The sequence below is a fragment of the Chiloscyllium plagiosum genome, chromosome 50 (genome assembly GCF_004010195.1).
Source record: "Chiloscyllium plagiosum isolate BGI_BamShark_2017 chromosome 50, ASM401019v2, whole genome shotgun sequence".
Taxonomy (NCBI): Eukaryota; Metazoa; Chordata; class Chondrichthyes; order Orectolobiformes; family Hemiscylliidae; genus Chiloscyllium; species Chiloscyllium plagiosum.
This window is the reverse complement of record NC_057759.1, coordinates 1,048,167-1,066,956: the sequence shown is the minus strand read 5'-3', so window position 1 is coordinate 1,066,956 and position 18,790 is coordinate 1,048,167. Positions and strand designations below refer to the sequence as shown.

At 43.2% G+C, this 18,790-nt stretch overlaps 1 protein-coding gene across 2 annotated transcripts in view; it reads right to left on the bottom strand.

Annotated features, from left to right (window-relative positions):
• Window positions 1-18,790, bottom strand: part of LOC122544537 — a 53,493-nt gene that overhangs the window by 32,572 nt on the left and 2,131 nt on the right. For both annotated transcript variants that reach the window (XR_006310359.1, XM_043683850.1), the window contains exon 2: window positions 2,962-3,214. Coding sequence is in view for 1 of the 2 variants with exons in the window: in XM_043683850.1 (XP_043539785.1) it covers window positions 2,962-3,214 (253 nt within the window). In the remaining variant the exon portion in view is untranslated. The remainder of the gene's footprint in view (window positions 1-2,961; window positions 3,215-18,790) is intronic.

Genomic DNA, 18,790 nt, shown 5'->3' with positions numbered 1-18,790 from the left:
CCATATTGGATCTGGTGTTGGGGAATGAGCCAGGCCAAGTAGGAGAAGTTGCGTTGTGTGGGGTTTCTTTTGGAATAGTGACCACAATTCTGCAAGTTTTAGAATACTTGTAAACAAAGATGAGAGGGTCCTAAGGGAAGATTACTAAACTGGACAAGGCCAATTATATCAAAATTAGGCAGGAGCTGGGAAAGGGGGATTGGAAACAGCTATTTGAATAGAAGGCCATAGTTGATATGTGGAAGGCTTTCAAAGATAGGTTAAAGATAGTGCAGGATAGGCATGTTCCATTGAAAGCAAAGGATAGGAAAGGCAAGATTCGTGAACTGTGGATGACAGGAGAAATCGTATGACTAGCCAAGATGAAAAGGGAAGTGTATATAAAGTCCAGGCAGCTAAGAACAGAACGGGCCCTGGAGGAATATTGGGAGACTCGGACCATTCTTAAAAGAGGAATCGAGTGGGATAAAAGGGGTCATGAAATAGCTATAGTGAGCAGAAATGAGCAGAATCCCAAAGCCTTTGATTCTTATATAAGAAGCAAGCGGTAACTAGGGAAAGGATTGGTCCACTAAAGGATCATGAAGGAAGGCTGTGTGTCGAACCTGAGAGAATGGGTGAGATTCTGAATGATTACTTTGCATCAGTGTTCACTAATGAGGGGGACATGATGAATGTTGAGATTAGAGACAGAAGTTTGGTAACTCTGGATGACACTGACATAAATAAGGAAGATCTGTTGGGTATGCTAGAGGTTATTAAGGTGGACAAATCCCCAGGATCGGATTGGATCTATCCCAGGGTGCTGAGGGAGGCGAGAGAGGAACTAGCTGGGGCCCTGACAGCTATCTTTGTAGCATCCTTAAACACAAGTGAGGTGCCGGAGGACTGGAGGGTTGCTCATATTGTCCCCTGTACAAGAAGGGATATTCCGGGTAACTACAGACCAATGACCCTGACGTCAATGGTGGGAAAGTTGCTGGAGAAGCTACTGAGGGATAAAATCTATTTATATTTGGAAAAAAGTGGGCTTATCAGTGATAGCCAACATGGTTTTGAAAGGGGGAGATCGTGCCTTACGAACATAATAGAGTTCTTTGAGGGAGTGACCAAGTTGATAAATGAAGGAAGGGCTGTAGATGTCATATACATGGACTTTAGTAAGGCGTTTGATGAACGAATAGAGAAAGTGAAGTCACATAGCGTGCAGGGTGTTCTTGCTAGGTGGATAAAGAACTGGTTGAGCAACAGGAGACAGAGTAGTAGTTGAAGGGAGTTTCTCAAAATGGAGAAAGGTGACCAGTGGTGTTCCAGAGGGATCAGTGCTGGGGCCACTGTTGTTTGTGATACATAAATGATCTGGAAGTGGGCACTGTTGGTATGATCAGCAAGTTTGCAGATAAAACGAAGATTGATGGAGTAGCAGAAAGCATAGGGGACTGTCAAAGAATACAGGAGAATATAGATAGACTAGAGAGTTGGGTGGAGAAGTGGCAGATGGAGTTCAATCCAGTTAAATGTGAGGTGATGCATTTTGGGAAGTCTAATTCTAGAGCAAATTATATAGTAATTGGAAGAGCCTTGGGAAACGTTGATGAACAGAGAGATCTGGGAGTTCAGGTCCATTGTACCCTGAATGTTGCTGCACAGGTCGGTAGAGTGGTCAAGAAGGCATATGGTATGCTTGCCTTCATCGGACAGGGTATTGAGCTTAAGAGCTGGCAGGTCATGTCAAAACTGTACACGACGTTGGTTCGGCTGCATTTAGAATGCTGTGCAGAGTACTGGTCGCAACATTACCAAAAGGATGTGGACGCTTTGGAGAGGGTGCAGAGAAGGTTTACGAGGATGTTGCCTGGTATGGAAGGTGCTAGCTATGAAGAGAGGTTGATTAGGTTAGGTTTGTTTTCATTATAAAAAAGGAGATGGGGGGGAACCTGATTGATTAGATTAGATTAGATTACTTTACAGTGTGGAAACAGGCCCTTCGGCCCAACAAGTCCACACCACCCCGCCGAAGCACAAACCACCCATACCCCTACATTTACCCCTTACCTAACACTACGGGCAATTTAGCATGGCCAATTCACCTGACCTACACATCTTTAGACTGTGGGAGGAAACCGGAGCACCCGGAGGAAACCCTCGCAGACACGGGGAGAATGTGCAAACTCCACACAGTCAGTCACCTGAGGCGGGAATTGAACGCGGGTCTCTGGCGCTGTGAGGCAATAGTGCTAACCACTGTGCCACCGTGCCGATCATAAAATCATGGTCAACAAAATCATGAAGGGTATAGACAGGGTAGATAGAGATAGCTTTCAAGGTGAGAGGTGAAAAGTTTAAGTAGGGTGCACGCAGCAAGATCTTTACACAGAGAGTGGCAGATGCCTAGAACGCGTTCTCAGCAGAGGTACTGGAGGCAGGCATGGTAGATTCATTTATGATGCTTCTGGACAGATGCATGAGTAGTTGGGGAGCGAGAGATGCTTAGGAATTGGGCGACAGGTTTAGACAGTGGATTTGGATCGGCTCAGGATTGCAGGGCTGAAGGGCATGTTTCTGGGATGTAAATGTTCTTAGTTCTTTGTTCTTCATTCTTCCTATGGGGGGCAGACCAGAATTGCACACAATATTCCAGTGATCTTACCAATGTCCTGCACAGTCTCAACATAACCTTACTTCTCCTGTACTCAGAGGGTCAGATTGGAAGCATCAACGCCTCGGGGCGGGGGTTGGGGATGGGGAAAGAAAGCAAAATGTGGTGGAAACAAGGCGGAGGAAGAACGGAGGATGCAAAACCGTTGCAGCCAGCTTGGAGATGCAATGAGGGATATTGCATACACTGTTGTATTTAGTTGTGGGGACCGTGTGCATTTGAAAAGTAAAAACAGAAAAGATCTCTCCCCCTCCCCCTTCCCAATTTCTGTCTCTCCTCATCCGGGTAATTAACACACATACCTGAGTTTGCAAAGTCTGCTCGCTCCCTGGGTTCACTCCAGTTGCTACAAGTGAAGAGATTGACCCCTTCTCTCTCTCTGCCTCCCAGGTCAAGGATTTGCCCAGAGGAGGGAGATTCACCCTGAAACTGACAAAGCCACTTCCGCGTTTTGACGTCAAAGTGGGACGAGTGTCAGGGCAGGTCAATGGCGGAACCCGCACTGCGCCTGCTCTGAACGGCCGGACGGCTGGTCCGCACTGCGCCTGCGTTGCCCTGCAATGTACCAGGAGGAGAGTACAGTTTGCAAAAATCTCTTCCTTTCAGAGAAATCCTACAATATGGAAGCAGGTCACTCGGCCTAACGAGTGCCCACCGACCCTCCGGAGGGTAACCCACCCAGACGCATCCCCCTACCCCTCTGCATTTATCCCTTACTCATGCACCTAACCTACACATCCCTGGACACTATCGGTAATTTAGCATGGCAAACCACAATAACCCGCACATGTGTTATTTCGCACAACCAATCTATCATAACCAGCACATCCTTGGGCACTATGGGTAATTTAGCATGGCCAATTCACCCTAACCTGCACATTCTGATCAGTATTGGTAGTTTCAGAGAGTAGAGTCAATCAAGAAAACGTCTGTTAGAGCATAGAACTTTGTTTCATTGTAGCTGCTTCTCGAAGTCCTCAGCAGTTTTTTTATTCTAGTAATATTAAATCAAACTGAAATAAGACCTGAGCTGAGAGAACTGGCCACTCGCCTTTCATTCTCCAACTGTTAAAAAAACATCAAGGCTTCCCCTGATTGTTGAGTCAGGCTGCACCACTGCCTTTACAAACCCTTTTGAAAAAAACAAAACAGGGACAACATAACACTGTTACAGGGGCAGAATTGTCCCAATAGCATGCAGTCTGTGATGTTGTTGAGACAGATGTCTTGAAGTTTATTAACACTCAATATTGCAAGACCTCAGGCTGACACACATGTGGGTTCTGTGCTTTTTGATGCATCACATGACTATAACATGATATGAGGCTGACTGCGTATCCACACATTGCACTCTGACTACTGAGGTGAAGGAAGAACCTTTGCAGTGGAATGTCACACACTGTGAGGTGATCCACCTGCCCGAAATGTGCATGTTCTTTCTGTGAGTCATGCAATGCTACAAGAGACTTTATCATCGCATCTTCAAAAAGGAAGTAGCCGGAGCACGAGTTTTAATCTTTCAAAATATCCGAGGTTCTAAAATGGCCACAGCAGACTGCAGGATATTGCTCTCTTCGTGGAAGCAGGGATAAAAAAGGCAGGAATGTATAGGCTGCTTGGTTTAACTTCAGTCACGGGGGAAAATGCTGCAATCAGTCGTGAGGGAAGTCAAATGTGACACTGATAAACTCTAGTTACAATCAGGCAGAGGTTTGCGAAAGGGACTCACTTAATGGGAGTTTTATTTTGATAAAAAAAACAAACAACGTGGATCATTCAATTTGATTTGTTTTGCTTTATTCTTGTTGCGTGTACCTCCGTACAGTGAAAGTGCAGGCAGGTTATGTAACACAAGATGCATTAGGGTAATTGAACAGAGTGAAGAATGAATGTTAAGGCTGCAGAGAGGGTCCAGAAAGGGTGAGATCGATATTAAATTTGAAATTTGAAGTGTACATTCTGAAGTTCAATAGCAAAACGGAAAAAGTTGTTCTTGAATCTGTTGGTCCATCTGTTTACGCTTCTGTATCTTCAGCCCGATGGAAGAGATGATAACCGGGGTGGGAGGGGTCTTTGATAATGTTGGCTGCTTTCCTGAGGTAGCAGGAAATACACATGGAGTCAATGGATGGCAGGCTGACTGTGTTTGGAACTCTCTGTAGTTTCTTGTGGTCCTCGGCACAGCAGTTGCCATACTAAGCCACATCTGGATAGAATTCTTTCTTTGGTGCATCTTTTAAATTCGTAAGAGTCTTTACAGATTTGCGGAACCTCCTTAGCCTCCTGAGCTAGGATAAGTGAGTGATCGAAGGTCTGACAGTTGGAGTACAATGTTAATAAATATGAAGTCATCCATTTAAGTAGGAATAAGAGTAAAAAGGACTATTACTTGAATGGTAAAACGTTGCAGCATGCTAGTGTGTAGAGGGACCTGGGTATCCTTGTGCATGAATCACAGAAGATTGGTATGCAGGTACAAAAGGTTATTAAGAAGGCAAATAGAATGTTGTCGTTCATTGCTAAAGGAATAAAGTTTAGGAGCAGGGAAGGTATGTTGCAGTTGTATAGGGTGCTAGCTCGGCCACCCCTGAGTACTGCGTACAGTTTCAGTCTCCTTGCTTAAGAAAACATGCGCTGAAACTGGGGGGTGTGCACAGGAGGATCACTAGTTGATTCCAGGGTTGAGCTAGTTGGCTTATGAAGACAGTCTGAGTAGACAGTGATTATATTCATTGGAATTTAGAAGAATGAGATAGGATCTTATAGAAATATATAAAGTTATGAAGGGAATAGATAAGACAGGCGTAGAGGATTATACCACTCGTGGATGAAACTGAGACAAAAGGGCATCGCCTCAAAATTAGGGGGAGCAGGTTTATGACAGAATTGATAAAAAAAAAACTTCTTTGCCCAAACGGTTGTGAATCTGTGGTATTCTGTGCCCAGTGAAGTACTTGAGGCTTCCTGAGTAAATGTTTTCGAAGCTAAGATACGTTTTAAAACAATGATGGAATTAAGTGTTATGGCGAGAGGGTGTGTAAGTGGAGCTGAGGCCATGAAAGGATCAGCCATGACAATTTGAATGGTAAAATTGGCTCGAAGGGCCAGGCCGCACACAATTGCTCCCAGTTCTTATGGAATAGAGGAACCTACGGATGCTCTTCTATTCCAGAAGTCTATTGGCATGGTGCCACATTGATGGTCACCATTTCAAATAAGTGCTCATCATGTTCAGATCATTTAACAATGTTAATGATGAATTAACATTGACAGCATTATTGAATGAACAGGAAAGAAAGTCGTCAAAACGTTTAGCGTTGTCAAGAGGTGATGAATGGGATACAATGCAAGTGCTTTCGTTTTTTTTTCAATGTCTGTTCACAGCTTTGATGAAGGAAGCATATGCAAAAGTTTTAAATTTGGTGATGACCCAAAACTGGGTAGGAAACTAAGTACAAACAGGGCATGAGGAATCTGTAAAGTGTCATTGAGAGGTCAAGCAGGTTGGGAACGTGATAGGTAGGAATTTAATGAATCAAAACCTGTCCAACCTAGCAGGAGCAATGGAAAAACAGCACGGAGAGAGGCTGCAAAATCCCAGAAGTACAGAAGGATTCAGGCAGATGATAAAGTTAGCATAAAGGCACCCGCAAGGGATTAAGGGAGAAAATAAAATACTGTCGTTTGTGGTAAGGGAGTGGAACATAAAGTCAGGATGTTTTCCTCCATTTGTCAGTGGTTTTGGGGAGACCACCAGACTTGGTCTCTTCACTGAAGAAAGGATGTAAATACATTCAAAGTGGTTCAGAGCTGATTTACTCAACTTACAACTGGGGAGAAGGAGGTGCCGTGTTGAGCGTGCATCAGTTAGAGCTTAGAAGAATCAAATGATCTGATAGAGGTGTGCAACATCCCGAAAGGACTTAACAATGTGAATGTATAAATCCCTTTGTGCCTGACACGAGAAATGAGTGGACACCGTTAACAAATATGCGTCCTCTCATTTAGTGTAGGAGAGTTTTGTTTTTCTCTCAGAGGTTCTCGAGCCTTTGGAATTCACTTCTTCAGCGAGCAGTATGGGATGGTGGCCTTGTGGTTAGCACTGCTGTCTCACAGCATCAGCGATTCAGGCTCGATTTCAGCCTCGGGTGACTGTGTGTGGTGTTTGCGTATTCTGCTTCCCCCTTGTCTGCATGGGTTTTATCCGGGGTCTCCGTCTTCCTCCCATAATCCAAAACATGTGTGGGTTAGAGTGCATTGGCTGTTGGAAATGTAGGGTTACAGGGAAAGGATAACGGGGTGGTGTGGTCAGTCAGTGTCAACTCTAAGGGCTGAATGGCCTGCTTGCACACTGCAGGGATTCTAGAACTGCCTGGAATCTGTAACTGACACGTGGACACCTTCTCCTTACACTGCTTTTATTCAAGCTTGCAGAGCCATTTCCACAAGATGGCAACAAACTCCCCAAATAATAAAATATACCAGTTTTATATACAGCTGTGTAAATTGAAGAGGAGTTTGCATATACCAATCCATTTAATGCACTTGTTTTACGGTTACCAACATTCAATTATAATTGATGGATTTGGTTATTTCATTTGTCTTACCTGATCATATTCAACCAACTGCAGCATCTAGACACTTGCCTAATTATAACATTCAATGTCTACATAGTACCTTTTCATTATCTTGAACACTGACTTGTGACCCCCTCATTGCTATCGAAGTTCCTTATTTGTCTCACATTGTCAAAGTTTTGCGTTGTCGCATGTCTTCCTGGCGTTTTGCTGTTAGCACCGTATCTTCTGACTTGGTCATCATTTTCCCTTCCAAGTCTGTACTGAGAATTTCATGAGAAACCTCAGCATGTGCTGAGTGTCACTACCACAGTGAGTGGTTGGGGTGAAAGGCATGACAACCAACGGGAAGCAAGCCAACACGAACTAGTGTCACTATCTCCGGATTCACAACACAGTGATCATAAAACATGCAATATCCCTCAAAATTTCTCTACCATTCCGAACCAGACTTGATGAACAACGCAAAAATTGTAATTTGAACAAAAATTAACAAATGTAAATACTGTAACTTTACTAGGGCAAGGTTAAACAAGAAAACCAAATTCATAGCAATGATCTCAGCCTTTTGATCATGTCCCCCACTGTCTCATAGACAGAGATTTCAGGGGCAAATTAAAAGAGAAAATAAAAACAAAGAATTACCCATTCAATGAAACAGTTTCTAACAATGGATTGCCATGCCTTTGGGCAATCCTTGGATGATGAGTTGTTTGCAGGCACATAGATCTATAACAAACTCCGTAGTCATTGCAGAATGTGAATGGACGCCATGAATATTCACCTATTTCTTACAACCTGGGACTCATTCCCAGAAAGTGACAAGAATTCTTTAACTGAATAGAAAAATACTGGAGTCAAACAACTGGTTTTCAAAGCTTCCAAAGTCTGCAGCGGTCAGCAGCGGTTTTCCTCTCTTTGTTTTAAAAGAGAATTAACATTCTCTGTGGCTGTCTGCTTAAAAACAGTTTTCTCTCGACTTACTAAATCAACAAGCCGAGGTGGGTACTGCAGATGCTAGAGATTAGTGTCAAGATTAGAGTGGTACTGGAAACGCACAACAGGTCAGGCAGCATCTGAGGTGCAGGAAAATCAACGTTTTGAGCAAAAGGCCAACAATCAACCAGCTGCCAGCCCTGGACAAGGCAAGACACATTGAGTATATTGAAGATGGAGGTCAATAGCTTCTTGATTGCTGATCAAAGGTTACAAGGAAAAAGCAGGAGAGTGGTGTGGAGACATTTATCAGGTGATAGGGTCATAGAGTCAGGGAGATGAACAGCACTGAAACAGAGTTGGTCCAACTCATCAATCCCAACCAGACATTTTAAGCTAATTTAGTTCCATTTGCCAGCAATTGGCCATATCCCTACCAACTCTTCCTATTCATTCACCCATCCAGATGTCTTTTAAATGTTGTAATTACACCAGCGTCCACCACTTCCTCTGGCAGCTTATTCCATACATGCACCACCCTTTGTGTGAAAATGTTGCACCCTAAGTCTCTTTTAAATCTCATCCCTCTCACCAGAAGCCTATGCTCTCTAGTTCTGGACGCCCCCTACCCTTGCCTATTTACCCTATCCATGCCCCTCATGAATTTATAAACCTCCACAAAGTCAACCCTCAGCATCTGACGTTCCAGTGAAAAAACGTCCCAACCTATTCAACCTCTCCCTCTAGCTCAAACACTGCAATCCCCAGCATCATCGTGGGAAAGCTTTGCTAATGGAGAAGTCAATGTTTCGGATAGAACCCTTCTTCAGTGCTGAAAAAGGGTTAATGCTGCAAACTCTGACTTCTCCACCTGCTTGTGCTGCCTGGCTTACTGTGTTCTCCCAGCCTCCCACCTGCCTACTTTGGATTCCTACATCTGCAGTTCTCTTTTTATCTCCAATGGTGGCCGAGCAGATTCGATGGGCCAAATGTCCTAACTTCTGCTCTTATGGTCTTGTGGTCTCAAGTTTCTGCAGATCGTTTCAGTGGGAACATGCAGTCCTGAGCAGCAACGCCAAATGGAAGCAAAGTGCATAGAATAATAGAATCCTGACATTGTGAAGATAGGCCCTTCAGACCAACAAGTCCACACTATCTGTCCGAAGATTAACCCACCCAGACCAATTCTCCTATCCTATTACCCTACATTTCCTCCTGAATGATGCACCACACGTGCACATCCCTGAACACTGTGGGCAACTTAGCTTGACCAATTCACCCTAACCGGTACATTTTTGGACTGTGGGAGAAAACCAGAGCACTCAAACAAAGGCCAAGCAGACACAAAGGGAGAACATGCAAACTTCACACCGACATCCGGCCCGAGGGTGGAATCGAGCCCGCATCCCTAGCGCCTTGAGACAGCAGTGCCAACCACTGAGTCACTGTGCCACCCCTGGGCACTGTGGGGTCCTACAGAAAACAAAAAGAAATGCCCACCAACTCTCGCACTGCACCCACTGTGTGAATGGGCAGGAGGTTCAGTCCTTGGAGAGACCCACAGTAGCGACACCGGTGGAATCTAATTGCTGGGAGCCCTGGTGCCCCTGTTGGTGCCTCTACAAGTTGCAAGGCAGGCGAACCCAGTCCCAGTGTGGACCTGCTGGTGTGACAGCAGGTAGCAGGCTTAGATAAAAACCTTCCTGCACATGGGGCATATGGACCACCAGTTCCAGTGTGGACCTGCCAGTGGGAAAGCAAGTGGGAGGCTTGGGGGCTTGGGTAAAGCCCTTCTCACATTCGCTGCAGGAGAACTGTCTCTCCCTAGTGTGATGGCACCCATAAGTCTCCAGTGCAGACTGGACAAGCAAGTTGCCACACTTTCACGTTTGTCCATGGGCCGGGATTCCTCGGGTTTCTCCATGGCAGTAGCTTCAGACACACACAGACGCGTGTCCAGGCCCTGCCCGGCGTGAATTCCTATTTCCAGGCCATATAACTGTTTCAGGCTCCACACTCAGTGCGCTGCAACATTAGGCTCTCTCATCCAGTCCTATGAAACAGGAAGCAAACGTATTGAAACAGGAAGCAACATACTTTGCTCCGTTTCACAGAATCAGAGCCGAAAATTGTTGCGGTCCTGATGGATTGACATCCAATGACTGTTAGTCATGACCGTGAAAGTGGGAACTGCAGACCAGCGACACCCGCAGCCCACAAATTAACAGGTTTTTTTTAAATGTATCTATTGGAGACAAAAGCAGTGCACTCCAGATCAACATGCAGTCTCTCCCACGATAATTAAATTCAATGTCTCACCACACTGACGCAATCCAAGACAAAGTCGCAATCTCCCATCTTATCTGTCTCTTTCAGAGAGAAAAACTCACGGACATATTCCTTTGGTCTCACTCAACCCAATTTTCAACCCAATACACAATCTTGTCCTGAGGTTAGTAAACATGACAACCTTGCAGGATATATTGAGAAGTGTTAAAGGTGGTTTCAGTTGCCCATTCAGATTACCCATTTGGAAACAAAAGTGGACTAGGTAATTGTGCGTCATCTAACTGCATTAAAGTGGGACATAAAATGATGTAAACTGGATTCACAGGAATACTGTCATGGAAGGGGCTAATTGCTTCTGAACATTCAACAAAATTAGTATCCTTAGCACATATTAGCTGGATATTTTACATTATTGTTTCTAATCCACAATTAATTAAGTATTCAAATGGCTGTTAAATAATTTACGTCACTACCTCTGAATTAGCTGTTTCTGATTAAAATAAAACACAAAGCATGATTTCTGTGATGATGGACATTTTCTTATTAACTTTCCCTCTAACTGTTTATCCTCACTTCCCCCAGTATATCGGTGTCACTGTTAAAGTTAGTATTATTTCCCATGTCTAATTGCCCATTGACTCAATGCCACCCTAAGCCTTTTCATGTGGATATTTACCTTCCAAGGATTGACGTTAGTCAGCAATCACTTGTACACAGAAGATGTAAGGATGGCAGGTTGCTTTGATTATAGAGCATTCATGAGCCAGAGTTGGGCTTCACAGTAATTGGTGATAGCTTTTTGTTCGTATTTCAGAGGGGAAATGTGTAAATCCCTATGTCCACTATGTAACGTTTTGAACGCTTGTCTGTGCATTGGTAGCGGGAAAATCGTTATAATGAGTAACAGTAAGATGACAACAGGGCACCTATCATGTCAAATAAAATGACAACTGATCCTTATTTGTTTGTCATGTGGACTCCACGTCTGTAAGTTATTCTAATGTGCGCACGTTTTCCTTTTTCTTGATGCGTAATGTTCACTTCCTCGAGCCAGTTGAACTTTTATTCCCCCTGGAAACTGTGTGATAATATCCAATGACGTGGACCGCCCTATCCGACCAGGAGCATACATCATCTTTTTCTTTATAATATAGAGAAATTCTTTAATTGGAACAGGCATCAGCCATAATCCATTATGTTACACTTTTGTACCATTCTTTGTACGCTCATTTTATGAAATGTTTGGAATGTCGTCTTCTTCTGGGAATCTGTTTTTGTTTTCAAAACTAAAGTTGCTCGGCTTTGATGACTTGTTGGAGCAATTAATCTTTTATCGGGCATGTTCAATGCTCGATGTTCTCAGTGTGACCATGCTGCTATGTTGACAATTTTACGTTTTCCTTTTTTTTAAGAGGGATCGTATATGCATAAATTCTGAAATGTCTGGGATTGTCTACTTTGAGTCATAGAATCATAGAGATGTACAGCATGGAAACAGACCCTTCGGTCCAACCCGTCCATGCTAACCAGATATCCCAATCCAATCTAGTCCCACCTGCCAGCACCCGGCCCATATCCCTCCAAACCTTTCCTATTCATATACCCATCCAAATTCCTCTTAAATGTTGCAATTGTACCAGCCTCCACCACATCCTCTGGCACCTCATTCCATACACGTACCACCCTCTGCGTGAAAACGTTGCCCCTTAGGTCTCTTTCATATCTTTCCCCTCTCACCCTATACCTATGCCCTCTAGTTCTGGACTCCCCGACCACAGGGAAAAGACTTTGTCTATTTATCCTATCCATGCCCTTCATAATTTTGTAAACCTCTATAAGGTCATCCCTCAGCCTCCAATGCTCCAGGGAAAACAGCCCCAGCCTGTTCAGCCTCTCCCTGTAGCTCAGATCCTCCAACCCTGGCAACATTCTTGTAAATCTTTTCTGAGCCCTTTCAAGTTTCACAACATCTTTCCGATAGGAAGGAGACCAGAATTGCATGCAATATTCCAACAGTGGCCTAACCAATGTCCTGTACAGCCGCAACATGACCTCCCAACTCCTATACTCAATTCTCTGACCAATAAAGGAAAGCATACCTTTATGTTTTCTACCTGCGACTCCACTTTCAAGGGGCAAGAACCTGCACTCCAAGGTCTCTTTGTTCAGCAACACTCCCTAGGACCTTACCATTAAGTGTATATATCCTGCTAAGATTTGCTTTCCCAAAATGCAGCACCTCACATTTACCTGAAGTAAACTCCATCTGCCACTTCTCAGCCCACTGGCTCATCTGGCCCAGATCCTGTTGTAATCTGAGGTAACCCTCTTCATGATCCACTACACCTCCAATTTTGGTGTCATCTGAAAACTTACTAACTGTACCTCTTATGCTCACATCCAAATCATTTATGTAATTGACAAAAAGTAAAGGGCCCAGCACCGATCCTTGTGGCACTCCACTGGTCACAGGCTTCCAGTCTGAAAAACAACCCTCCACCACCAACAACTGTCTTCTACCTTGAAGCCAGTTCTGTGTCCAAATGGTTAGTTCTCCCTGTATTCAGTCTCCCAGGGGAACCTTGTCGAACGCCTTACTGAAGTCCATATAGATCACATCTACTGCTATGCCCTCATCAATCTTCTTTGTTACTTCTTCAAAACAAACAATGAATGTTGAGTCGCCAGTTCTCCTAGCTCAGCTTTTCCCTGATTTGGATTGCTTTGATTTTTCATTAGCAATCTGACTGTTCAGAACTGTTGGTCACTTGTTAGCTTTGAATCCAAAAGAAACTGCTACACGGAAGGTGTTCCACGCTAAATTGCTTTGGCATCTCACTTCCCTGTAATACCCTGTGTATGTTTTAAACGTTCTTGCGAAATTGTGCGTATGGGATTGTTGCAGGAATTTGGAACAGCTTCAATGAATTGGGATAGTCTGTTGAGTTTTTAAATAGTTGAGTAAGTCTTGTGTATGTATTTCTTTCCATAAATGTCCAAATAACTTCTGATTCATTTAAAACTAAGTGGTTTGGCCAGCTGCATCACTCCTAGAACACCCACTCTACACCTGCTTAAAACAACGAGCAAAGTTAGGGCCTAAGCTACTTTCTTGAAATGTTTTGACGGGTTCTGGCCTGATCCATAACATGAGTGAGTGATATGGCTCATGCCTTTTTCTGAACAGGTTCTATTCCAACTGAGCATTTCTGTCACAATAATTTACAACAGTGCCTTGTGACGTCTTGATCAGTAATTAAATTGAGAACCCACAATTTCATTAAACAATTGAGGAAAAAACAATAACTGAACCAAGAAAACAACAAGTTTAATAATCTGAATTCGCTTTTACTGTCAGTCCCAAAAAGCACTGATGGTAGCGTGCAGATTCCGGATTTTCATGTTGCCTCCCAAAAGGTGTTTCTTTGAAAGCAATTAAACTCAAAGCCCATCATTCTTCTCTGCAAATTCAACAAACTGTTTTATCGAATGTACTTGACAGTAACGCAGTGCAATGTTATGCAAGTATTTGCTTTCCACCAATTTTTGAAAGAATAGTGTAGTTGTTCGATTAGCATTTGTGGAATGAATGATTTGAATATTGGTGGAGATTGTGGCAGGGAAGGATGTAACACTCGCTGATAAACTGGTATCACACTATTACTTTGTAAGCAATGATAATCGAGGAAGAAAGAACAAGAAGTTGCCGCGAGGACATTGCACCTTTCACAGCTATCGGTGCTACATAGATCTTTGCTTTTAATGAGACAGTCTTGAAATTATATCATTGTTATAGTGCTGGAAACCGTGAGAAACAGTTTGCAAACAAAGAAGACAAAACCCATGTTGTTGATTGGATATTCTGATTTGACGCTATTCATTGAGGATCAGTATCAACATTGTATCAGACGGACGTTTCCTTGGAGGTGAACAGGAAGTATAGGTCATGAATTAACATTTCATCTGATGGCCGACGAAGCAGTGGGAGTTACGGAAGCAAACCTCGGTTACATCTTCTTGCATGTAAAAATCAATGTTCAGAACAAAAAAAAATCTTTCCTGGCCAGAAAATCATCTTCTGGCAACAAATAGCTATAAATCGATCAAAAGTGAAAGACATTGTTAGCCAGATGGAGCTGCCTAATGCTACAATGTTGAAGACAGCACGGAAACTGCATAACGGTGTAATAGAAAGGAAACTGACCGGGAAGTAAATACCACAAATCCTGTTTAATATCACGGCGGCAAAAATGACAAGAAGATCGGATACTGCCATCGATATCAGGGACCGAGTGACACATCTAGAGAGACCGCATCTTCCTTGGGACAGAACCGCAATAGCCATCTTGTTAGCTGTAACATACACACGTAGGTGAGCGTACAGGAAATGAGGGAAAGTGTATCTGCGTGGTTTGTTGGTGGTAGGAATGGTGGGGATGAGAGGTCAGGAGGAGTGCTGGTTGGGATAGCAAAGAAAAATGTACCTATTCAAAAGACAATCAGATTTTATGTAGTTTTTTTAAGATCAATCTCCAAAACTCATTTGAAAGCTAACACTTTCCTAGCCTGTACGGTTTCTTTGCTGGCAATATGCATGCTCATTAATAATTGACATGCTGATATGAATTATTGGTTGGTGACGATTCGCCACGGAAGATTCGACGCCGATGATTAGCCACTGCCAGTTCTCCACCAGCGTTTCTCCACTGGGGTCGTTTGACCTCTGAAGATTATTGGCCACCGGAAATATATATATGTACTAATTGTTTTCCCTCCCATCTGTTCTTTCATACTTCTCAGTCCCTTTTATTTATACAACTACATACTACATATTGATAAAAAAAGAGGTAAAATAAATCTGATTCACTCATGTATTTCATATCTGAACCTTTGTACATAATTAACAATACACCCTGGTTTTGCAGCGTTAAAATAATATTTAATACGTCATCAGCTTGGGTAGCATATGACAGGACTCTTCGTATTTTAACGCCTTGTCTCGCTTTCACGCTGATTCTGCTGCTCAATGCTCGGACTGTCAGGCACATTCTAGCGGCCAGAGCAATAGAGGTAAATGTGACCTTGAGATGGAGAACCACAGAAAGTCTATTGTTTTACTCTTCGCCATCTCAGGGAACTTCATACTCTTATGGATTTGGGTTCTCATAACTTTCCTGTACGTCAGGTTTGCTAGAGTCAGTTATTTTTCCGGAAACAATTCCAGCGAATCAAACTTTATTCTGGAAGAAATCAGAATCATGCTTCAGCTTTTGAGTTCTTGTATCAAACCATTTATTTATGCTGGAACTCAGAGTAAATTCAGGGCAGAGTTGAAGAGTGCCCTCAAATATCTAAAGAGCCTGACAGTAAACTTCAGAAAACAACAGAAGATACTCTCTCCTTAATAGAACTTGCTCATGCATCATCTCAGTGGTTCGATTCTCTACTTTTAGTGCTGTGTGGGGACCTGTTACATTAGGGTCATGCGTTTTTTTTTATATCCATTGAAATGTAGTATCAGATAACAAATGTCAGTGCCATTAAGCCCGCCCGGTCTGTTTTGTGGTTAATTTGTATCATGTTTGATTTGTTTCTAAAAATTTTCAGACTGTGAAATTCAATATTGCTTCAAACTCATAAGCAATAAAAACATCTTACATTTCGAAATTCAGTCTGACCATCACAGATATTGCACCATCTCCTGTTACTCAATAAATTCATGCCATGTTTCATACGGTGGCCCATCTCGCACTGTCTCATTCCCCTTTTTCTGCCTTTCACTGTTTGTTTAACTCTCTCCCTCGCCCTCTATCTCTCTCTCTCACAGACTCTCTCTCGCTGAATCTCTCTCTCTCTCTTTCTCACACACACACACATCTTCTCCCCAGTTTCCCGACCTGACGATTGAAAATTATGGTTCTAATTCACATTATATCTGTTTCTCTCAGAAATTTGTCTTACATATCTGATTTACCGTTTCAGACAGAGGACAGTTGATGCAGCATTGTCAACACAAGATAAGGATAGGAAAGCACAGAAGGATATGGGCGAAGTGCAGGGAAATGACGTTAGCATGGCCGGACATTGTGGACGGCATGGACTAGTTTGGGCCAAAGGGGTTGTCTCCATGCTATAGGACTCTGTGACAACAATCAAGTTCAGTTTACAACTGCGATGTAGTACAGGAGTAAATTGCCGTTATGTTTTCAATTACTTCCGTTCGGGCCTGTGAAGCTAACAATGGGAGAAGAACGATTAACTAAAATGGAAGGAAATTGGACCATCCTGTTGTGAATCTGGTAATATCGGAAAATCTCAGTGTTTGCCCTCTCTCTACCTATCGACTCCTTATGAGATTAGATTAGATTCCCTACAGTGTGGAATCAGGCCCTTCGGCCCAACAAGTCCACACCGGCCCTCTGAAGAGCAACCCACCCAGACACATTCCACTCCACTCACCCCTGACTAATGCACCTAACACTACGAGCAATTTAGCATGGCCAATTCACCTGACCTGCACATCTTTGGACTGTGGGAGGAAACCGGAGCATCCGGAGGAAACGCACTCAGAGACGAACGTGGAAACTCCACACCGTTGCCTGACGCGCTGTCAGGTAGCAGTGCAAACCAGTGCGCCACCGTGCCGTCCCTACAACAAAAATGAACAAAATCCATTAAAAAAAGTTTTGAATGAATATAATTGTGAAATTAAAATTTAACTGGTTTTGAGAAGATTCGTACCTCAGGTTGAGGTTTTGGATGTAGGTTTGCTCACTGAGCTGGAAGGTTCGTTTTCAGACTGTTCATCACCAGACTAGGTAATATCGTCACTGAGCCTCTGGATGAAGCACTGTTCGTGTAGCCCACTATCAATTTATACGTCTGAGTTTCCTTGGGTTGGTGCTGTAATTGCCTGTGGAGACATCATTTCCTCTGGTGATATCATTTCCTATTCTTTCTCTCAGTGGGTGGTCAATGGGATCCAAGTCAATGTGTTTGTTGATAGGATACATGAACATCAACTAGCCACAAAACGACATGATCTACTCTCACTCGTATCCTAACATACGGATGAGGAAGGACACCACTTCGACTGGGACAACTCATCCATCCTAGGCCAGGCTAAACAGGGACATGCACAAGAATTCCTAGAAGCATGGCATTCCAAAATGAATTCTATCAACTTTTTGTGTGTGCACATGTGTCTATGTGAGCACATGTGTGTGTGTGCACACGCATGTGCGTGTATGTACGCATGTGTGTGCATGTACGTGTGTATATGTGGGAGTGTGCAGAGAATGCTAAAGTATCTGAATTGAGGTTGATCATCTTCTTTCTCTGTCTTTCTCTCTCTCTCTCTTCCACATACACACACACAGAAAGAATGTTAGCACTGAAAACAGCCAATACAAGAAATCACAATGGGTCAGGCAGCATCCATGGAGAGAGAAAAAGTAGTCAAGATGACTGTTCATCAGAGCTGGAGATGTGTGGCGGGCTCAGCATTTATGTTATGGTTTGGAAGGGGACACTATGGGGGTACCGGGTATAAAGTGCTATTGGAGAATATACGTTCGTAGTTCAGATTAAGTAATTCAAATGTGAAAATGGCTGAACAATGGTATGTTGAAGAGTGTGGTGCTAGAGACACACAGCAGGAGAGTCAACGTTTTGAGCATAAGCTCTTCATCAGGATTGGTATGTCTCATTTGACGATGCTGTTCTTGGCATTTTTTTTCAGAGATGTTTCAAAGGCAGCGATTCCAGGTAAGTCTAGGTTTGAAGGGTTTTAGGGTCAATTTGATTCAAGCTAACGGATACTGCCTCATGAAAAAGACTTTCAAGTTTTTAAATAAGAATATTTGTACAATGGAAGGAGAGCGGTCAGTTCTCCCAGCTCAGTTTTCTCTGGTTTGGTTTGGTGTTAGCAAGCAGTCATTGTGAAGCTGCTGCATCCAAAAAAGCAGGGCCATGCTGATCCTCCCATGGACTGACATCTCTACTCGGAGAACCTGTGTTTGATTTTACCATTTGTGCCAAGGGGCATTTATGGAAATTGTTGCAATTATTTGGAACAGTATCATTCAGTTCGGAAACCTTGTGTTTCATTCAATAATCTTGTTAATAAATTCTGTTTTGTTTAAAACTAAGAGGTTTGATCAGCTCAAACACTCTTGGAGTGTCTGCCATACACCTGCTTAAAACATTTAGCTAAGTAAGAGTCTGGGCAACTTTTTGAAATATGTTTAGGAGACCGGACTGGTCCATAACACTCCTGCCAGACTTGAAAGGACAGAAAATCCATATTGAAATGGCGGGGGTGGGGTGG